The sequence below is a fragment of the Tenrec ecaudatus genome, chromosome X (genome assembly GCF_050624435.1).
Source record: "Tenrec ecaudatus isolate mTenEca1 chromosome X, mTenEca1.hap1, whole genome shotgun sequence".
Classification (NCBI taxonomy): domain Eukaryota; kingdom Metazoa; phylum Chordata; class Mammalia; order Afrosoricida; family Tenrecidae; genus Tenrec; species Tenrec ecaudatus.
The window spans coordinates 120,967,359-120,990,746 of record NC_134548.1 but is presented as its reverse complement, the minus strand read 5'-3'; the positions used below and the strand labels follow the sequence as shown (position 1 = coordinate 120,990,746).

General features: G+C 39.9%; 1 protein-coding gene and 1 pseudogene across 1 annotated transcript in view; both read left to right on the top strand.

The window, feature by feature from the left end:
* Positions 1-23,388, top strand: part of COL4A5 (collagen type IV alpha 5 chain) — a 295,236-nt gene that overhangs the window by 191,726 nt on the left and 80,122 nt on the right. Inside the window, exons 23-36 of the mRNA XM_075538728.1 lie at positions 1,374-1,444; positions 1,722-1,913; positions 3,144-3,312; positions 6,305-6,397; positions 6,490-6,594; positions 13,427-13,524; positions 13,828-13,978; positions 14,792-14,905; positions 15,539-15,706; positions 16,577-16,666; positions 17,128-17,277; positions 19,019-19,117; positions 20,744-20,833; positions 21,229-21,368. Of these exons, the coding sequence (XP_075394843.1) occupies positions 1,374-1,444; positions 1,722-1,913; positions 3,144-3,312; positions 6,305-6,397; positions 6,490-6,594; positions 13,427-13,524; positions 13,828-13,978; positions 14,792-14,905; positions 15,539-15,706; positions 16,577-16,666; positions 17,128-17,277; positions 19,019-19,117; positions 20,744-20,833; positions 21,229-21,368 (1,730 nt within the window). The remainder of the gene's footprint in view (positions 1-1,373; positions 1,445-1,721; positions 1,914-3,143; positions 3,313-6,304; positions 6,398-6,489; positions 6,595-13,426; positions 13,525-13,827; positions 13,979-14,791; positions 14,906-15,538; positions 15,707-16,576; positions 16,667-17,127; positions 17,278-19,018; positions 19,118-20,743; positions 20,834-21,228; positions 21,369-23,388) is intronic.
* On the top strand, positions 10,313-11,372 carry LOC142434049 (RING1 and YY1-binding protein pseudogene; annotated as a pseudogene).

Here is a 23,388-nt window from a genome sequence, read left to right as displayed (position 1 = left end):
TGTATGAGTCCCTAATAAAATGTAAAAGAAGAAAAGAGAAAAAAATGATTAGGGCAAAGACTGTACAGATGTGCTTTATACAATTGATGTATGTATATGCATGAACTGTGAAAAGAATTGTATGAGCCCCAATAAATTGTTAAAATTAAATTAAAAAACACACACACACACAAAAAAAGATATCCCACTATTATTTTCTATTGAAATAATACTCTATGTCTGTGTCAGAACTAAGACTCCATCCTGGACTTTTATTTTTCTGCCTAATGTATTTGCCAAGGAGGCAAAATTACTTGGAGCTTGGAAAAAGATGTCTAGCAAGTCGTGGAACCGCCATTCTACTCCCTGGCAATACAGATGTTTAAAGGACTTAATGCTGACTGAAAGCACAGAGGTTCATGTCCACCCAGAGGTGCCACGAGGAAAAGCCTAGTGACCTAATTTTGATAAATCATTCCCTGAAACACAGGTATACTTGACATACATGGAATAGACATCAGCTGGAATTGACTCCATGGCAATGGATTTTTGGTTATACCTACCACTGCAAGCCAGGGACCTTAAGTCATGGACCCGCAAGTCTAGTGGTTCTGGAACATTTGTAAACACTAGGATCACCTGGACAGCTCATTGAATCTTGTAACCCTAGACTCCCTGCTGCAAAGATTCTAGTTTACTAGGCTTCAGATGAGGCCCAAGCATCAGCATTTCTAACCATTTCCCAGATGCTGCTGATCCAGGGGCTTCATTTGGAGAATTATTGCTTTAATAAGGTTTCCTCTACTTTGGGGGCACCACATGTTTCTTATAAAAGGAAGTTGTGGGCATAACAAGTCCAAGAGAGGACAGGTAATTTGTATAAGTCAGGACAAAGAAAGAAGTGCACATATTTTTATGGTGTTCATCTCCCCTGGGAAAGTGGTTGATGGGGGCATCTTGAGCACCTCTGTGCATGGTGCTTCTCTCAAAACATCTCACTGCCATTGAAGTGTTTCTGATTCATAGCAATGCTAAATAGGACAGAGCAGAACTGCCCCCTGCAGGAGTAGAGAGCCTCATCTTTCTCCTGCTGAAATGCTGGTCAGTTCAAACTGCTGACCTTGAGGTTAGTAGGCCTGCACCTAACCGGCTATGTTTCGTAGCGGCAAGTTCTGAGAGGCTTTGGATTTGGAAATACTTGAAGGAGACACTCTTGTAACATGAAAGTTTAAGTTGGGCTAAAAGGAAATATGATATCCTCATTTTCACATAATAAAATATGCAAATTATAATGTCACGTGGTAAATGGTATTGTGTGCCATTTAAGTTGAGCTTCAAGCTCAAAACTTACAATTCTTTCTCTCTCTGTGTGTGCGTGTGCATGTGTGTGTTAGGATCTCTTGGCTTCCCTGGACAGAAGGGAGAAAAAGGACATGCTGGTGCAACTGGTCCCAAAGGATTACCAGTAAGTATTACTCGTACTGTTGAACAAAAAGCAAATGAAGCCAGGTAGGTTGCCTTGTATAGAAAAAAAACTATATGTAACTTTTCTAGTAAATTGTGATGTGTTTCGCTCCTTCTCCCACTCTGACCCACATGTGTCATTTGATTGAATGCTTTGTGTATTAAATGACAGAGGGTGAGAAGGTGAAAGATGGTAATATTAGTTAAAAAAAAGTGATTTTTCTTTCTCCTCTTTCCTCTCCTTTTTACCCCTCCCCGCCCCCCCCCCACTACTTTAGGGCATAGCAGGCACTCCAGGTGCTCCAGGCTTTCCTGGATCCAAAGGTGAACCTGGTGACATCCTCACTTTTCCAGGAATGAAGGGTGACAAAGGAGAGATGGGTTCTTCTGGAACTCCAGGCCTTCCTGGTTTGCCTGGCACCCCTGGACAGGATGGGTTGCCAGGGTTTCCTGGTCCCAAAGGAGAACCTGTGAGTTGATGTGATATTAAAAACTATCACCTATGAATGTTTTCCTCAATGACTGCAAAGGATGGCACTGGTGCTGATGAGATGACCAATCAATTCTTAGGAGAATGTGGTTCTATATAGTAAATGGCAACTTGTTATTGGTTTCCTCACTGCTCCTTCCTCTCAGTTCTTTATTTTTTAATAAATAAATAATTTTATGCGGGGCTTATACAACTCATATCACAATCCACACATATATCCATTTTGTCAAGCACTTTTGTACATTTGTTGCCCTCATCATTCTCATGATATTTGCTTTCTATTTAAGCCCTTGGTATGAGCTCCTCATTTTCCCCTCCCTCTCTGCTCCCCCTCCCCTGTGAACCCTTGATAATTTATAAATTATTATTTTTTCATATCTTGCACCATCCGATGTCTCCCTTCACTCACTTCTCCACTGTCCGTCCCCCAGGGAGGAGGTTATATGTAGATCCTTGTAATTGGTTCCCCCTTTCTATCCCACCTTCCTCCACCCTCCCGGGTATCACCACTCTCACCACTGGTCCTGAGGGATCATCTGTCCTGGATTCCCTACGTTATTTCTAATCTTTCCCTTCCAATTCCTTTTTTATATGAATAAGTGGGTAGGGGGTAAGATGCTTGCTTTGTAATAATCTCTTAGATGTCAGGATGATGTTCTCCCTTTCTTACACTACATTTCCTTATCTGGGCTTATTTAGATCTGACAACTAGAAGTCTAACTTGGCCTTCATTTACTCCTATAGTGCACTTCAGTCAGAATTGACAGAAAGTTTAAGCTTAGAAATGAGTATGAGTAGGTGGCCACACTAACTGAGCTACAGTGCAGGAGGATTGAATAGAAATGAACAAAATCTCATGTGGGGCACAACACAAAGCCTGTGATATTTAGGTGAGGAGTGATAGACTGCCGGTAATTTTCTTCCCCTAAACTAGAATGTCAAGTCCATGAGGATAGGTATTTTTGTCTCTTCTTGATCTGCTGCTGTTCTAACTAGCATTGGCACCATAGTAGGAGTTCAGAAACATTTGATGAATGAATGCATGACTAAGTAGCGTGGTCACAATAACATCTGATAATCCCCTTCATTTACCCAGCTTTTAGGAAGAACTATTTATGGCTACATTTTTAACCTAGTTGCAGTCCTTCATCCCAACCTGCAGATAGCTGTTATTGTGTACATGTTCGATACTAAACTTTTCCCTTTTCAGGGTGGAATTGCTTTTAAGGGAGAAAGAGGTCCCCCTGGGAACCCAGGTTTGCCAGGTCTCCCAGGGACTAGAGGACTCATGGGACCTCCTGGTTTGGGCCCTCCAGGCCCAGTAGGTGAAAAAGGCACACAAGGTGTGGCAGGAAATCCCGGCCAGCCAGGAATACCAGGTGAGTTCACTTTGACTGTTTACCTTGGTTCGGGGGGTTTTGTTCTGTTTTAATTTGGTGCTTCAAAATCAGAAATGGATTACTTGGGGGCCATGTTTAGCCTTCTTTGGCTGAGAGATGTATTTCCCAGGCCAATTATAGGTGGACCCTTTAAAGCTTTTGAGTAAGGGGGACACAGCATGTTTTGCATCATTTTTCTTCCTGATATTTTTAGTTCATGATAAATAATGCAAACTTTAACACATAACTATAATGGAGGCACACATGTAGCTAACATGCAGATGAAGGCATAGAAAATTGACAGCATACAACAGACACTTCACCTTCCTCCCGTAGTCATTCATTGATCACACCCCCTTTTCTCTTCTCTCCCATTAAGTCTGATCCTGATTGGAGCATAATTCCCCACCATCCTCCCACTCCAGTTTGACACCTACACATGCATGCTTAAAACAAAGAACTTAAATTTCGCTTGTTTTAGAACCTCATTTTTATTGACTCATTGGATAAATATTCTTTATATTTACTTTGTAGGAGTCAACTATCCCACGTGTAACTGTAGTACCTTTATTTTCTATTTATTTAATTATTGTTATAATAGTATTTACCTCTGTTATCGTGCACTCTTGTGGATGTAGGAGGGGTCTTCAACAAGTTCTTGGAAAATACCATTATTGTTTCATTCAATTTTTCCATGAACTCTTTGAAGTTGTGTATGTCTGTATGTGTAAATGTGTGGCCTGGTGGTGTAGTGATTATGAGTAAGACTATGATCCACATGGTCGGCAGTTCAAAACCACCAGAAGCTACTCCTCGGGAGAGAGACTGGACTTTCTACTCTCATAAACAATTACAGTCTCAAAAACCCACTAGGGTTGCTATGACTCAGCATTGGTGCTGTGAGAGTGAGTTTGGGTGTGTGTTTTTTGTAGTAGAGTGTGTTTATATGTGTGTGTGTTTTACACTTGAATTATCTATTCTATTATTAATGGACAATTGGGTTATTTAGAGTTTAGGTTTATTATGACTAATACTTCTATGAGCACTACTCTGTGTGATGTATACAAGGAGGGCTCAAAAAGTGTGTGAGAAAATTGAATCAAAAGAAAATGGCATCTTCTCCATGATCTTTTTGAAAGTGTCTCACATATATCTATATCTTGGGGCACACATGAACAAACTTTCTTTGGACTGGGTTTGGGAGAATGTGGCCCGTGAGCCAAATTCAGCCCATCACCTATTTTTATGTACTGAGTTTTATGGTTGCTTTCCAACTACAAAAGCAAGATGGAGTGGTTGCGACAGAGACCATACAGCCCACAAAACCTACCACACAATCCACAAAGCCTGGATTTTTTACTGGAAAACTTAGACAATCCCCTGGCCTAAGGTTAGATATGAATTTTCTGTTTGTTCTATTTTCATTATTCTAGCTTCCCTGAAATTCCCTGCCTTCTTTCTTTTAAAATAATCGATTTAGACTTCTTTCTATATTTTGTGTATGAATTCTTTATTAGCTATGCATTTAGCAAAAATGTTTAGGGAACAGAAGTCAATTGGAATGTAGTAAAATTTATCAGGGTTGTGTCCTCTCCTAGCTAGCATTTTTGTGTCACAATTAAGGCGTCCTTCTCTATTCTGAGCCCTTTTCCAGTGCAAATTTTAATTAGTGAGAAGTAGGTAATACTTTGAGCTTACACCTACATAGTCTCAAAAATTTTTTTTGAGTAATCTTAACAATCTCCCCCAAATCAAATTTAAGCGGTAACATGTCTTCTTGTATACTTGTGTAAAGATCAAAAAGTATAGATCACAGCTCAAGAGCTACTTGACTTCTGGTATTTCCCCTTTCAGGTCATCTAAAATTAACCTATTTCCAATAAAATAAGTACTCTAAATTTTGTTGTTGTTGTTTTGTTTGGGGGGGTTTTGGTTTTTATTTTGCAAATACTTTGAGATTTACACTCCAAAAGGTTAGGGAGAATTCAAAAATTCATTTGATTTTCGATTATAAGAATATTTTGCACTTTGAGCTTACACCTACATAGTCTCATACAAATGTATAAGAATTCTTTTAGTAGTTTACTGCCGTTTAATATTAATTAACATTTTAATATTACTTTCAGGCTCTTTTGACCCACATTTTCAAAATATTTTTAGAGATACAACCTTCAATGTTGGAAACACTAAGCTTTCACTTACTTTCCCCCCACAATTTCACTGGTATATAAGTCATTTACCGCACTATTCAATAGCTCAGTCATATCCAGAAGCATTGTACACTCATCACCACAATCAGGTTTAGAGCATTTTCTTCATTCTTGTCCTTATCATTATTAGGTCTCTCTATTCCCCCCAACTTTCTCTGCCATACCCCCAAGGAAACATTAATCCATCTACTGTCTCTCTAAATGTACCTATCCTGGATTTCATCTGCTGAAAAACAAACAAAAACTAAGAAGAATTACAAAGTAATGCAAATAAAACCTCATTGGATAGAAAGCAGAGAATATTAAAATCTAGAAATACTAATGGAGATCAAATCATATGGTTCTAAATGTTAACCTAACTTCATCTGCAACAATCCACTTTCCAATGGATTCTGCATGTTAACAAGGCTGTTCACATCCTTGGTCCATGGTCAGAAAGGATTCATGAGGGACTAGATCCACATGTACTTCCCCTTCACTTTTTTTAAACTGAAACAGCTTTAAAATGAGTCAAAAGGGAGATCAAATGATAAGAAATTCTATTTTGTCTTAACTACATCGACCATGATGGACCTTGTAATGTTCTCTGTCTGATAACAGGCTGCTTGATATTTTCCTTGACTATGTAAAGTGACATGATTTTTTTTCTGTAGCTTTTTATTAGTTTCTGTAAATCTTTCGAAGATTATCTTTGGTTTTCTTTTTGTTTTTTGTTATTAATTAAAAGAAAACTGTGGTCACTGAGCAGTGCTCAATCATCATGAATTTCCGTTCATTTTCAGGTCCTAAAGGTGATCCAGGTCAGACCATAACTCAGCCAGGGACTCCTGGCCTGCCTGGTGCCCCAGGCAGAGATGGTGAAGTAGGTCTTCCAGGTATGCACAGGATTCATTTTATTACGTTTTCAACACTTCTTGGCTTCTTTATTTGACACTTTCCCTTTCAAAACAATATCCTTTCTCTATAGGTGACCCTGGACCCCCAGGCCAGCCAGGCTTGCCAGGAATACCTGGTAATAAAGGAGAACCAGGTATTCCTGGAATCGGTCTTCCGGGACCACCTGGTCCCAAAGGTATGTAGAAATGAGCAGCCTTCGGGATTACATTACTTGATTTGTATGTTTTTCTTTGATGTAGTTCACTTAAGAATACAAAATAATAATTTCAGCTTTTTGTATATGTTATAAAGAATGCAGGTTTCATAGCATAGGGTTACAAGGAGTAGGAACCAATTCAACAATACCTAACAAAATTTCCATTATAGAATGTCAATAGAAATTCACAGCATATTATACTATACATTCATTATCTTTATCTAACACAGTCCAGGAAAAAATGCGTAAATCATAAAACCATTAAAAAACCCATTGCTATAGCAATCCAATATATAGTTCCTGAGGGTTGTACATTTTCACAGGAAAAGCATAGCCTCATACTTCTCCTGAGGAGCAAATGATGTGTTTAAACTGCTGACCTTGTGCTTAAAAGTTCAATACTTATACTACAGCACCGACAGGGCTTCATTTCTAAATCACAGATACATAAAAATTCTATATAATTATTTTTTAAAGTGGAGATTATGTCTCCTGTTCATTGTTGTGTTCTCAAGACTTATAACTGCTTGGGGCACATATTTGGTAAATTAATGGATTGGTTTTGACAGAAAACAAACTTATTGCACATATATCTCCAAGCAATATTTTTAAAATACTTTTATTTGGGGCTCTTACATCTCTAATCACAATCCAAACATTCCTCCATTGTGTTAAACATATTTGCACATATGCTGCCATCATCATTTTCAAAGCATTCTCTCCCACTTGAGCCCCTGATATAAGCTCCCCATTTTTCGCTCTCCCTCCCCAAGCCACCCTCCCTCACAAATCCTTGATAAGTTTTAGATTATTATTTCCATATCTTACATAGTCCTCCGTCACCCATCACCCACTTTTCCATTATTCGTCCCCCTGGGAGGGGGTTCGAATTGATCCTTGTGATCGATTCCCCCTTTCAACCCCCTTCTTATCCTAATCCTCCTGGTATCTCTACTCTCCTTGTTGGCCCTGAGGGCTTTATCTATACTTTTATTCACTGTGTTGTGGGCTCTTATCTTTAGCAGTGTGCATGTTCTGGTCTAATCTGATTTGTAAGGTAACATTGGAATCATGATAGTGGGGTGAAGAAAGCACCAAAGAACTAGAGGAAAGTTACGGGTTTCATCAGTGCTATTCTTCACCCTGACTGGCTCATCCCTTCCCTGTAACCCCTCTATTAGGGGATGTCCAATTGTCTACAGATGGACATTGAGTCTCCACTCCATGCCCCTCCCCCATTCACCTTGGGTATGGTTTTATTCTGGGTCTTAGATGCCTGATACCTGATCACATTGGCACCTCGTGATCACACAGGCCGGTATGCTTCTTCCATTTGGGCTTTCTTGTTTCTCAGCTAGAGGTCCACTTGTTTATCTTCAAGCCTTTATGACCCGAGATGATATATCTTTTGATAGCCAGACACCATCACCTTTCTTCACCATGTTTGCTTATGCACCCATTTTGTCTTCGGTGACCGTTTTGGGAAGGTGAGCATCACAGAATGCCGGATTGTTGAAAAAAAAAAAAAAGAAATTTCTTGTGTTAAGGGAGTACTTGAATTGGGGCCCAATGTCCATCTACAACCTTAATTCTTAACATATAGATGTGAGTACATAATATTAGTACATAATTCTCCTCTTGTTATATATATACATGCCTGTATTTAGACCTCTATAAATGCCCTTTGCCTCCTTCTTCTTTGCTCTGTTTCCTTTTTACTTTCCTCTTGTCCCACCATTATCTTTGACCTTCATTCAGATTTAGTAATTCCTTGCTGCTACATTTCCTTTGATTGCGCCCCACTAGGCATCCTATGCCCTTCTCTCCATTGATTTTATTTCACTTGTTGTTCCCTTGTCCTTGACTTGATCTCCCCTCCATCTCCAAATTATTTATCCCACCTATCTTATCTAGATAGACATGCAGATAAATTAATACGTGAAAATCCAGGCATAGCCAAATAAAACAACAAAGGAAGTCAAAAACCAACAAAACAATAACAACAGCAAAAAACAAAACCAAAATAACACAAAGAAAAGACTATGAATAGCTCAAGGCTGTTTGTTGGCATTTACGAGAGTATTTTCCAGTTGAATCTGATGGGGCACCACACTCTGTCTTTCAAATCTATTTTTGGTATTCCATGGGGGTTTCATCAGTCCGTTCCCTCTGCTGCTCCACTGAATGTCCTCACTCCCTGGAAACAGCGTGATGGGGCCAGACCGTGCACTATTCCCGCACTGTGTCTCCAGTGCTGTCACCCATAGCATCGTGGTTCTGTGTGGGACACAGTGTCCCGTGGTGGGGCCAGCCCTTGTCTGCTCTGAACAGGAACATTGTCCTTGGGGATTGGTGGGCCAGGATGTCCTCTCCTCCCTCTCCATCCCTTTGTGTTTTCCTTTGTGCTCTAATCCGATGCGCCCTTCTCCCCAAGCTGTTGCCCCAGTGCTGTCCTCTGCAGTGAATTCTTCTGAGTGGGGGTGAGGGGGTGTCCACATAATTGGGATTGAGGCCGGCCCCAAAGACCTCTCTATTGGTTCCCTGGTACATGCCCGTATGTTGTATTCACGTCTTGGTGCATCAGGTTGAAGCATGGTCTCTCCCTCTCCGGTGGAGATATAAACAATACCCTCCCTTTGGGTGGATTAGTGCCCTGCTCCCCACTACCCATGGCTTTTCCCCCTCTTTGTCCCTTCTTATTTAGTTGGCTGCCTTATGTATCCCTGGATTGGGTTTGGCCCCTGCCATAGTTGCCGGACCTCACCCCAGGGATGTATGTATATAGTAACTTTTTTCCTATGCCCCATTTTAAAAAAATTTACCTCAGAGGACTCATCTTGTACTTGTCCTTTTGTGCTTGACTTACTTCACTTCGCATGATTACCTCCATTTCTTCTCCTGGGGCAATGTGCTTTATGAATCCATCACTACTTTTTAGGGACACGTAGTACTCCATTGTGTGTATGTACCACAGTTTTTTGATCCATTTGTCCGTTGTTGGAAATTTGGGTTGTTTCCAACTCCTTGCAATTGTGAACTGCGCTGCGATGAACACTGTAGTAGAGAAGTCTGACCGTGGTTTGTTTCTTGCCTCTTCTGGGTATATGCCCAGTAAGGCGGTTGCTAGGTCATATGATAGCTCAATCTCCATCAATTTTAGGTATTTCCCAATCAATTTCCATAGTGGCTGTACATACTTACAAGTCCACCAGGAGTGGATGAGAGTTCCTATCTCCCCACAGCCCCTCCAACACTAGTTGCTTTCTGATTTTTTGAGGGTGTTAGGTGATATCTCATGGTTGTTTTAATTTGCATTTCTCTTATGGCTAGTGATCAGGAACATTTTCTCATATGTTTATTGGCCATCAAAGTAACATTTTCTTAGATTATATTGTAGATTATATTCTCTTGAGTTCCTGAAAATTTTTATGATCATTCCTCTAGTTTTTGCCTTATTCTGTGCAAAACTCAATCTCATGGATGGCAAGAGCACATTAGTCTCAAGGCAATTGCTCAGCCATTAAAAAATCATTTTAGGGCAGGGACTAGTCTCGTCTGGAGACTGGCAGCGGCGGCGGTAGCGGAGGCAGCGGCTGGAGCTCGAGCCCCAGCGGCTGAGGGTGGGCGCGGGGGAGGGAGGGGGGCCGGTCTGCGACGACTCCCCCGACAACGTTTCTCCTCAGAGCAGCGCCCGGTTTCGGCTTTGGCGGGGGGCGGGGGTACAGCCCATCCATGACCATGGGCGACAAGAAGAGCCCGACCAGGCCAAAAAGACAAGCGAAACCTGCTGCCGATGAAGGCTTTTGGAATTGTAGCGTCTGCACCTTCATAAACAGCGCTGAAGCCTTTAAATGCAGCATCTGCGATGTGAGGAAAGGCACCTCCACCAGAAAACCTCGGATAAATTCTCAGCTCGTGGCACAACAAGTGGCCCAGCAGTATGCTACTCCCCCGCCACTGAAAAAGGAGAAGAAAGAGAAGGTGGAAAAGCCAGACAAAGAGAAACCGGAGAAAGAGAAGGAAATAAGTCCTAGTGTTACCAAGAAAAACACCAACAAGAAAACAAAACCAAAGTCGGATATTCTGAAAGATCCTCCTAGTGAAGCAAACAGTATACAGTCTGCAAATGCCACGACAAAGACCAGTGAAACGAATCACACCTCAAGGCCCAGGCTGAAAAACGTGGACCGGAGCATGGCGCAACAGTTGGCGGTAACTGTGGGCAATGTCACCGTCATTATCACAGACTTTAAGGAAAAGACTCGCTCCTCCTCGACATCCTCCTCCACGGTGACCTCCAGTGCAGGCTCAGAACAGCAGAACCAGAGCAGCTCGGGGTCAGAGAGTACAGACAAGGGCTCCTCCCGCTCATCAACGCCCAAGGGTGACATTTCAGCAGTCAATGACGAGTCTTTCTGAAATTGCACATGGAGTTGTGAAAACTATGAATCAGGGTATGAAATTCAAACCCTCCACTTGCCCAGGCTGTGTGCCCTCCTGAGATGCCTCTGCGGACACCAGCCTCTCACTGCTGCTGCCGGGATGGTTTCTGCTGCCACGGGCATCTGGCCAAGAAATTCCGCACCCTGACGATTACTCTTGACACTTTTATGTATTCCATTGTTTTATATGATTTTCCTAACAATCATTTATAATTGGATGTGCTCCTGAATCTACTTTTTATATAAAAAAAAAGAAAAAAAAATCTGCTGTGCACAATTTTCCATGTACATTACAACTGGTTGTTTGGGTTTTTTTGTTGTTGTTCTGGTGTGGGTGGGTGGGAGAGGGAACTTTTATTTATTGTGTTCACAAACTTCATCTTTTCAGCATATCCTTTTTAAGTTTAGTTCTTCCTTCCAGTAATACTATGTACTATCAGTTTTGATATAACTATATATAAATATAAAATTATATATAAAGGGTTATTTGAAACCAATCCATGGCAACGCTGGTGCTTGATACACTGTGAAGTGAATACAACTCTGAACAGTCACAGATCTGGGACAGTCCCTTCTATGAAAGTGCTGAAATTGGATTAAAATCAGTTTTACATGAAGTATGTTTCAACCCACGTGGGAACTTGACCTCTCATCTGTCTAAAGAGTACTGGACAATATAAAAAATATATATTTTTAAAACAATGTGATCTCAAATTTAAAGACTGCTCCAGGTAGCCTGCATTTGCAATGGAATAACTGACAAGTCCTGAGTGGTTTCGGGAGGGCTCTGATCAGTCAAGAGTCACTGCGGCCAACTCCAGAATGCCAAGTTTTCATGTAAATTACGGTTACATGTTAACGTTGCTGTTCGACATACACATTCATGAAAGTGTGGTGTTGTCACTTGAATTCATCCATTTTCCAGACTTCTCTGTCTGATGTAACGCTATAAAATTATCTCTTCGTTTTAGGATTAAAACAATCTGAACTGTGTCTTTTTGGTCCACTCAGGAAGCAATTCCTTGTTTCTGCTTCCCATGTGACATTGCCAGGTGATTTTTGGTAATTGAAAATCTATTTGCCTCTTAGCCCCTCTGTCTTCACTCCTCACCCTACCAATTCAGTTGTGAGAACAATGTCCTTTTCTTTCTTAAACTTTGACTATTGTTTGCTTCACTAAAGAAAGGTTATCCACCACAGAGTCACTGCTGGCTTGGAGACACGCCTCAATTCCCTGCTGTGGGAAGAACTCAAAATTGTGAATGGCTTTAGCACCAGCAGCAACCAGATCCACAGAATGTATGTGCTGATGGCGAATGTGTGATGGCTTTCTTCCTGGACATAAAGATAATTTGACTAAACTCTAAAAAAAAAAAAAAAACTCATGTTATTGGCGGCTCTTACAGCTCTTATAACAATCCATAAATCAATTGTATCAAGCACATTGTACTTATGTTGCCATCATCCTTTTCAAAATATTTTCTTTCTACTTGAGCCCTTGGTATCAGCTCCTCAATTTTTTGCCTCCCTTCTCTCACCCTCCCACCTTTATGAAACCTTGATGAATTATAAACTAGTTTTATTTTCATATCTTACACCACCTACTATGTCCTTCACCCTTTTTTCTTTTGTTCATCACCTTGGATAGGAGCGGTTATACATCGATGATTGTGATCAGTGTCTTCTTTCTCCCCACACCTTCCCTGTACCCTCATGGTATCGCTACTCCCATTATTGTTCCTGAGGGGTTTATCTGTCCGAATTCCGTGTGTTGAGACCTCTTATCTGTACCAGTGCACATGCTCTGGTCTAGTGGATTTGTAAGGTAGGGCTGCAGTCATCACAGTTGGGGGAGGAAGCACTAAAGAACTAGAGGAATGTCGTGTGTTTCATCAGTGCTATACTGCACCCTGCTCAGCCATTTTCTTACTCATCTCCACTAGATGCCTTAGAAAGTTTCAGATCTAATTCTATTTTTATGTGTGTGTGTGTGATATCTGCAATTATTTTTAGCTAAATTCCAGAATTACACTTTATTATACTAAAGCAAGATGGCGGCAGAAGCATTTGTTGAGTGTGTGTGCGATTCATTCCTTATGTTATCTTATTATATAATAAACCCTATTTCTTTTATGAAGGGCATATGTTGCTCCCACAAACATGAGCCCAATGTGAAACTGATAGGACTGCAGGATGATTAAGAGGCAGTATCAGGTACCTGTAAGGCTTGATCCTGAGCATACCATTGTGCTTTTCTCTAGCCTATGGTCACTACCATGTATGACTCAGATGCGAGTGCATATTGAAGGTGTGGGATAGCTTTATGAATAGCTTCTTATTGTTTTTATTTTCATGACATCATTTTATAGGTTACCCTGGAATTCCAGGACCTCCAGGAGCCCCAGGGACCCCAGGAAGAATTGGCCTAGAAGGCACTCCAGGGAAGCCAGGCTTTCCAGGCCCAAAGGTCTGAGACATTTTCATTTAAACCTTCTTCTTTCCCTCTCTCCTCTTGACATCAACTCAAGTTTTCACTGTTACAACTGATTATATTTTATCTGATTATAATATATATATTATCTGATTAGGGGCGAGCCAGCAATCCTCAGCTGCTCCTATGCTTCTCAGTCCCAGCTCCATGTCAGGGTACCGTCACAGATAGCGTGTGCAATGATTTGTTGAAATGGTGCTGGCTATCTTGTCAGCATCTTTTCATACTATTTCCTTCTGTCCGAATTGGTTGTTGTCTTTTGTCATATGTATACCCAAGGGAGAACCAGGATTTGGGCTGCCTGGGCCACCTGGGCCTCCAGGACTTCCAGGTTTAAAAGGAACACTTGGTCCAAAAGGTGATCGTGGTTTCCAAGGACCTCCAGGTCCCCCAGGACCTACTGGCTTTGATGGGCTCCCTGGACCAAAAGGTATGGTTACTGCTGCTACTTTTTAATCTGTTTTTATCTTTCATAGCTATTAAGCCTGTTAGGGAATTTTATAGATGATAACTCCAGTTAGCTGGAAAACCCAGGTATTCAGTTTTTCACTGATAATTTTTAATGTGCCTTTGATATTCATATCTTTTATTTTATTCAATAAACCACTGAGAGTGTTCCTCTTGTCCTAACTCCATGCACTCTGTTCTTCCATGTCCCTATATGTAGCAACTTTCCCATTGCTTATTTAGTTTCTGATTTATTTTCCTAGTGTTCTTTAATACAGACCCAAGCCAATACAAATGTGTATTTGTGTTTCTCCCTTTCTCAAAAGAGAGAAGCGCTGGTGGCATAGTGGGTTACTTGTTGTAGATAAAACAGAGCGTTATGTAGTGTAGAGAGAACAGTGATTGCAAGGAGTTTCAAAGATTAAAAGTTTGCATTCAGAAAAAAATAACCTCAAATTATCTAAATTTTCACTTAAGAAATCAGACATGAAAAGCAAAGCTTGTAAACCATACAAGCAGAAAGTAGTCTATGAGAGCAACAGCAGGAATTGTTTTTAGCAATACAAGCTCTTGAGAATCACAAACTACTGAAGGTCATGAAAGATATTGATAATCTAACTACTGCCACATTCATTAAAGAAATTGGGTACTTACGTATACTTTTATTACTCAATAGATGGGCAGTTTAAAAAAATCTTGCTTATTGTGATATTGCTTTTTACATCACTATTGTGGTTCCTAAGAACCAAAGACACAGTGATTGTTGTTCTTAATATCTAAACTCTATCTCTTAAAGGTGATCTTGGGCCAAGTGGACAGCCTGGGCCAATGGGACCTCCTGGGCTTCCAGGGGTAGGTGGTCAGGGGCCACCAGGACCACCGGGAATTCCTGGACCAGTAGGCCAACCTGGTAAGATGGAAAGGAATGTGATAAAAAGGTTGATTAATTCGTCAATAATGAGTAATCTTAACAATCTCCCCCAAATCAAATTTAAGCGGTAACATGTCTTCTTGTATACTTGTGTAAAGATCAAAAAGTATAGATCACAGCTCAAGAGCTACTTGACTTCTGGTATTTCCCCTTTCAGGTCATCTAAAATTAACCTATTTCCAATAAAATAAGTACTCTAAATTTTGTTGTTGTTGTTTTGTTTGGGGGGGTTTTGGTTTTTATTTTGCACTTTTCCTGGTCACTTACAAAAACTTTTCTGAGCATGTAACCTTAATTGTCTCCACAGGTACCTTGCCTCCATATATAGTCCTAATGCTCACCTACACTAATTTGTACTTACCCTCTTATAATCGAAAATCAAATGAATTTTTGAATTCTCCCTAACCTTTTGGAGTGTAAATCTCAAAGTAATTATTCAAATCACCGTAAAGGTCAGAGAGAAAGAAGAATGTAAAACTGACCAGCATCAGAGTGTTATTTTGGTAGATGTTAATTTTTTCATATTTCTAACACATTCCCCTAGGGGGAAAATTACCAAAACCCGTTTTTTTAACTGCTCCACTGCTGCTACTACTGATGCTTTTTACCTAGGCTTGCATGGAATACCAGGCGAGAAGGGGGATCCAGGACCTCCTGGATTCGATGTCCCAGGACCCCCAGGTGAAAGAGGCAGTCCAGGGACTCCTGGAGCACCTGGTCCTGTAGGACCTCCAGGGTCTCCAGGGCTGCCAGGAAAAGAAGGCCCCTCGGGCTTGCCAGGTAATTTATTTCAGTTTCTTCGTGGCTTTGGATTCCGAAAAATGAAGAGACTCTGGTTTTAGGGGATTATTTTCATGTTACACTTTGCTAGACTAGCTATATCCTTTAAAGAAGAATATTAGACATCTTTAATTGCAGGAAACTTGCTGTGTTATCGGTACTACATTTTTTTGGTCTACAAGTGTTTCAGTTATCTGGTGATGTATAACAAGCTATCCTCCAAATTACTTGATTGAAACAACCTTTGTATCTGGCTCAAGATTTTGCAGGTCAGCAATAAAAGGGATTGGTTGACTGGATTGTTTTTCTCTGATCCACATGACACCAGCTAGAGTGGGGCTGGGAAATGCGCCTTGAAGATGGCCCTCACCTGATTCTGGAATGTTCTTGGCCACGTCACATGACTTGGGCTTCTCATAGTATCAGGGCAGTTATACTTCTTCCATGACAGCTCATTTCTATGAAGGTGGCTTCCAAAAGTGAGCGGTACAGAAGCTCCAGGTGGAAGCCCTGGAGCTTTACATCTAGCATTGGAAGTCAGACAGTGTTGCAGCCTCAAAGGCTTTGCAGGAGTGGGCTCAAAATCAAGGGGAGGGCGGTGAACAAAATCAAGGCGGGAGGTGCACTGAGAGATGCATTTCATTGGTGGGTCACCATTAGAAACAGTAAATCTCTTTGGCCATGTGTTAAAAATATTGGCCATGGTCATCCCGAAAGTTCCAGCAGGTGATGAAAAGGTATAACATTTCACAGGGCCTTCCGTAGGGCCCTCAATACTTTGCTAGTTGCCTTCTCAAAGCTTGCCTTTTGACTTTGCAAGATCAAGGAAAGGCAACAATTACTCATTGATCTCATTGATATTCTTTAAAGGTACCAAAGGTGAAATGGGCATGATGGGACCTCCAGGTCCACCAGGACTTTTGGGAATACCTGGCAGGAATGGTGTTCCCGGTCTGAAAGGTAATATTCAGAATTCACTAGCAGATGTGTATGTGAGAGAAAATTACACATCCTGTCATGTTAATATGGAATCTTTTATTTGGTGACTCGAAAAGATGCCTTGCTTCATTGTGTTTTGTTTCTATATGGCCTGGCCCTGAATCTGTCCTATTTTTATTTTGGCAACATACTTGCATTGGATACCATGAAACATGGTGACTGCTTGGATCAAAATACCAAATTGGAACAAATTTCGACATTTCTCATGCAATCACTGTCATTGTTAAGTAATCTCCGAAGCAAGAGGGAGTGTTATTTGAATGTAATGATGCATATGAGTTTTTGTTATTCAAAAACAATGACTGTGTTGCCTAACAGTTTTAAGCAATCAACTACCTACCCAACTAGGGGAGTGTATGACTAATCTTCGGGGTAGAAGAAGTTGACTTCTCTGTTATGTCTTCTCCACTTGCTGGTTGTAGGTGATGATGGTTATCAGGGTCAGCCAGGATTTCCTGGTCCTCCCGGAGAAAAAGGTAGTAAAGGAGAACCTGGTCTTCCAGGCCTGCTTGGATCAATAGATCCAAATCTGATTGGCTCAAAAGGAGAAAAGGGGGAACCTGGCTTTCCAGGTAAGTAAATACATGTATTTATAAATGAGCTCTCTGATAGCTGAAGTTCACTTCTAAAATGGGAATGAGAAGTAATGTATATTCCAGATTATCACAACTAAAAAAGCAACCCACAAACCAAATTCACTGCCATTGAGTCAATTCTGATTCAGAGTGACCTGTAAGACAAGGTAGCACTGCCCCTGGGCTTTCTGAGACTATAGCTCTTTAAGGGAATAGAAAGCTTCATCTTTCTTAAAAGAACAACGGGTAGTTTCCAACTTCTGACCTTGCAGTTAGTAAACCTGCCTATAACATCTAATTTGGGTCATGACAATGAATTTGCACATGATCCGTGTTGTATAACTAATCAGCTTTTATTTGAGGATGTTATTAGTAATTTACTCACTACAAGGTATTACGTTTGAACATAAGTTTAGGCAGTTACCCTTAGGCTTTCCAGAAAGAAGGATAGGATGTGGTAGGGAGAAAAAAAGATTTATGCTCAAAATTGAGTAGAAAAGAGATTTCTGTATTTGGGAAATTTGATCCTTTGAGAAAAAATTTTTTTTTCTCTTGAAGCCAGATCAAAGTGGATAGTATATTGATCTATGGCATAGTTTTGATATCACACCATAGATGGCTTTTAAATACAGTTCACTGTTATAAACAAGTAGTGGACTATGAACATCGCAAGCTCAGCCCTTGAGGGAAATTGCTGAAAAGTGACCTAGAAAACAGCTGTATTATTAGAGTTATCTTATTAAAAACAAGAAACAATGTGAGGGGTGAATGTAGCTTTTTTAAATTTAAAAACCTTTTAATGTAGACAATCATTAGGTATTCATTACACACATCAGAAAGTACAGGTAAACACAATAACCCATAAAGCATTCACAATCTAATCTAAATAGAGTAGTGCCTCAGACAACATGGATTTAAAAAAAATTTGTTCATTTTATTTGCAGTTTTGTAGTTAAGCTTGAATCTCTTTTTGTATTGCAAACATCCATATTGGCAGTCTGTGTGTACACAGAGAAGTTTCCGTCATGAGAAAAATTAGGTGGAATTTTTGCCCCCCCCCAAATTGATTAAAGGTATAATCAAACTTTTCTGTGTAGTCGTGAAAGAGGCGGGACCACCTATTTTTACTGTGTTAACTTATAGAATGAGATGTCTTCATTGTCTTGTGGAGCTCTGATGGTGTAGTGATTATCATCGGGCTGCTAAGCTCAGGGTCAGCGGTTTGAAAACAACAGCCACTTCATGAGAGAAAGATGAGACTTTCTACTCTCATAGAAAGTTACAGCCTCAGAAACCCACAGAGGCAGATCTGCCCTGTCCTATGGGGTCTCTATGAGGCTAAATGGACTCAATGGCAGTGAATGGGTATGAGGTTTTCATTGACTTGCCCATTGAAATGCTTCTTTTTTCCCTTCTTTAAAACAGAGTCTGTAAACTGTACTTCACCTGTACTATAGGATTTTAAAAGATAGTCATAGAATTTGAGAGCTAACCTAGAGATGATCTGGCTCAATTCCTTCATTTTACAGTGTAAGCAACTGAGGCCCAGAGAAGAAAGTGACTTAATTATTGAGTGTTTTGAATTTCTTGGTCGTAGATCCAGTGCTGCTGGTTCATATCACTAGTTCTTTCTTCTAGTTCACTCACAAGGCAGACTTTGGGTTGCTGGCTTTACCAAATTTCTTCAATGAATTCATGAGATCAGTCTAACTCAACTCTCTTCTACCCAACCTTAAAGGGATTCCTGGAGTTTCAGGACCAAAAGGATACCAAGGTATGCCTGGAGAACCAGGCGAACCTGGACTGATGGGACAACCTGGATTACCAGGACTATCAGGTAAATGTGAGAAACTACCTCTAGCAATGGGATGGATGACCCTGAACCCTGGAAAAGTAATTCTTTATCCTGTTGCATGATACTTTGAATCTGGCCATGGTAATATACCAAAAAAAAGGTACCATTTGGTCCAAACTTCAAAATGGAAGATTTTCAGAATTTTGTGCTTTTCTCACCTATTATTTTCTTGTTGTGGCAGCCAGGATATACATAGAGTGAAATTCAGATGCTTTTTTAATTTATATACCTTACCACATATGTATAGAAGACAGTTATCTCTTAGGAGCCTGAAGCATTCACCTCTTCTAGTATGTGCCTTCGGACAAGTCAGTCATTAAACTGCATAAAAGAAATGTTGGTTCACTTTTTTACCATGTTTAAGAACGAGAATTTTCAGTCTCTTTTGGTAGTCTGTTAGAGCACTAGTCATCCCTCCCATCAAAATGTAGGGGCTTTTGACCCTTATTCATAATAAAACGTTTTTACTGCTTAAACCATTGTACTGGAAGTTGGGCCACCAAAGAAATAAAAGCAGCCAGTATCCATCTTTGTAATAGCTGCTTAGACCAGTTATTCTGCTCTAGACTCAACTCCACATTCACAAACCCAAAGCAGTCCTTGAGTTGCTTCTGACCCACAGCAACCCTAATAAGACAGAGTAGACGCTGCCCCAAAGAGTTACGAGGGCCGTAAATCCTTATGAAAGCAGATTGCCTGTCCCCTCATTTTCCCATGGAGCAGCCGGTGGGTTTGAACCTGCTGCTCTTTGGGGCAGTAGCCCAACGCTTTAACACTGTACCACCAGGACTCCTTCCACACAACCCTCTTATGATTGGGAAAAAATAGCTCTCCTTTTCTCTTCCTCACATTTTCTGCAGTCTCTTCTCCATGGTGGAAGTCATATCTAGGGAAAGATAATTACTCAAAGGTACAACACTGTGGTCCTTGGAAAAACCAAACCAAACTCACTGCCATCGAGATGGAGCTGACTCCTAGAGGCCCAATAGGGCAGGCCCAATACTGCCCCTGTATGGTTCTGAGACTGTAACTCTTTACTGTCCTTCCCATGCAGAGCAACTCCTTGTTTCAAACAGCTGACCTAGCAAGTCACGAACCAATGCATAGCCACTATGCCATTAGGACTCCCTGGATAATTGGAAAACCACTTGGTAAATCTACAGAGATTAAGCACTTAAATCCAACCATAAACTAACAACAGCCATGCCTGTTGGGACTGACTGCCAATAGCCCTCATCCTCCCAGTAACCCTTATCTCTCTTTCTGGCTTGACATATCATGATAGACTACTATTTTTCATTTTCCTAGTCTCACATAATCAAGGCCTACATGAAAACATCATTTCAGAATCCTTTAAAAACAGGCTCATTACAATGGACTTATCAATGATAACATTCAGTGCACGTGGTTGTACATGTACCAAAAATCAAATTTCAGTGTTTCTACAGTGTTTCTACAGATTTCTTAGATATACCTCTTGTGTGCTTTATGATGAGTTTACACCTGTGAAACATATGTTAAAATTTGATTTACCCAATTTCATTCCAAGAAACCAGGCAACCTCAGTCTTGTTAGCTTGTTGTAATTGCATTAATTTGACTTTTCTAGGTCCCAAGGGTAATCCCGGTCTTCCTGGGGACCCAGGACCCATAGGACCTCCTGGGTCTAAAGGAAACATAGGTGATATGGGTTTTCCAGGTGAGTGATGAAAATCCTCCAAAAATTTTGACCCACAATGGAAGATGACCCATTATCTTTCTTACCACAAAAGATAATGGTATTGACAGAATCGGACTGACACATTATCTAAAGTAATCGGTGGGTTGACTCCTCTTACTGCACAAATATTTGACATAGAAACTTTACAAACCTGAGACCTGAGAATTCAAAAACTGAAGCCTTAGCTATAGCTGTCCTGCTCTCATGGATACTTTCTTTTTAAAAAAGGTTTTGATAAAATCTTAACCATGAAGAGCATCAGTATATATCTCAGAATCTGCAGTGACTTGCGTTTTGCTGCGTGAGAGGTATTGTATGTATGCCACCAACAAGGAAAATTTTGTGAAACATTACATATTGCATATTTTCAACAGGTCCTCAGGGTGTAAAAGGGACCTCTGGACTTCCCGGAACACCTGGGCAACCTGGCACCCCTGGGTTCCCTGGGCAGAAAGGAGACAAAGGTGATCCTGGTGCTTCAGGCATTGGTCTTCCAGGTCTTCCTGGCCCAAAGGTAATCCATTACACTCTGGGCAGGTGTTGTTTTTCTATAACACTTAGCTGGTTCCTAATTCTTCATTCAATACACTATAGAATGGCATGGTATATACGAAGTCGGAGATTTGTTCATTTTCTTTTCTTTACATTTGTAAATTTTGTGGTCAATTTTGGGATTTTGGTTAGTCCCAAAACAGGAAGCAGGGAGCGCTGATTTCTTTCAACTCTCTTGATGCATGACATGTTTCAATAAACCCAAGGCATATTGTGACCTAATTTGACTTTCCCTTTTTTAGTTCTTGGTCTTTGTCTTAATATTGTTCCTAAATCCAACAAACTTAAAAACAAAGTAACTAAGTACTTAATGAAAGTCCAGTGAGTTGTCTGGTAGTCAGGCTCTAAATACAATTCTGTTTATCTCTCTATTCCACTGCTGGTATTTCTTAAGTATTCAAATTTAGAAATTGTTTTAGAATTATTAGACTCAACAGCTATTTACTAATATCTACTTAATTCCATGTAAAAAGATAAGGGCTTCTTTAATCATGGAGTCTGTCCACAGAGCTAGGGAATTGTGCTATTCAAGTTCCATGAAGTAACTGAAAGTTCCTGCTGAAATTGTTGAATAGGAAACCAATTTGCACTATAATCTTTCACCTAAGTCACAATTGAAAAAAAATTTTTACTGAGTACCTTAAAGGAAAATTCCCACTGAAATGATAATTTACTGAATTATAGTTTCATGATCATTTTCGTTTACTAGCCCAGCGAATCAACTCATTTGAAAAAATAACCAGGAGAAATTTCTACAAATTAACAATGTAAAGCTACTGCAGTGAACTGTAATGGTTCCTGTTCTGCCAAATGTTTATTGCTAGTAGTATATTAATATATGCTTTTATTTTTAAATTAATAATATAGACATAAAAGGTAAAATGAAAATCTCCTTCATATTTCATCCGCTTTATCCCAACCCCTTTAAAAATATATCAACTATTAATAATTAGTGTGTCAATTTGAATCTCCTTTTCTACATTTACATATACAGCCACAATTTGCTATTTTTCTATACATTGTGTATATGTAAGTTCATTGTATCTGAAGCACTTTAAAAATTTACTTTGTTATTTACATTTTTTTCTTTCTTTTTTTCAAGATGGAACTGTTTTCTTGATTAATTTACAGCTAAATCTAGACCTATTGTTCTTAATGACTGTTTTATTCTATTGCCAATTTAAAATATCGTAATTAACACCTGTATACATCCTGGTGGCCTAGTGGGTTTCACATTGGCTGTGTGCTAACCTCAAGGTCAGCAGTCAAAAACGACTATCCACTCCACATGAGAAAGATGAGGCTTTCTACTCCAGTCAAGAGTACAAAGTCTTACAGTCTCAGAAACTCATAGAAGCAGTTCTACTCTGTCCTTATAGAGTGGCTATAAATTGGGATCGACTTATTGGAGTGAGTGTTTTCTTTACTTATATCTATTTGTGGCCACAGGAATAATTATTCATTTTACTCTGATTCCTAAAAGCAAACTTGCTGCATTTAAAAATGTTCATTCTAATTTTTGACTTTTCAGATTTTTATTATAGTAACACATGAAACTGATTTTGTAAATGAAACCAGTATGAAGGATATAAAATAAAAGGTCTTCTTTTCGCACATTCACATATCCCCAAAGCCCAGCTCTTCTTCCTCAAAATCACTCTTTTTTAGCAGTTTCTCATGTGTTCTTTCAGAAGATATTTTATGCATTTCCAGATGATATTTCATCAGTTTTAAGACTCAATTTTTTTTTCATTCTAACATCTCTGAAATTGAGATTCATTTTAAAATTGAAAGCATATTTGAACTATAATCAGAGACGTGGAATGATGCTACCTTTTCTAATGAAATTTCTTTCTTTATTTTTATTTGCACACATGAAATTATATATGTATATTCATTCTTTGCCTAGCTGGGATCCCTTTAAAAATCCAGGCAAACTTTACCAACCCATAAATATATGCCTCGCTCTTTTTCATAATTGC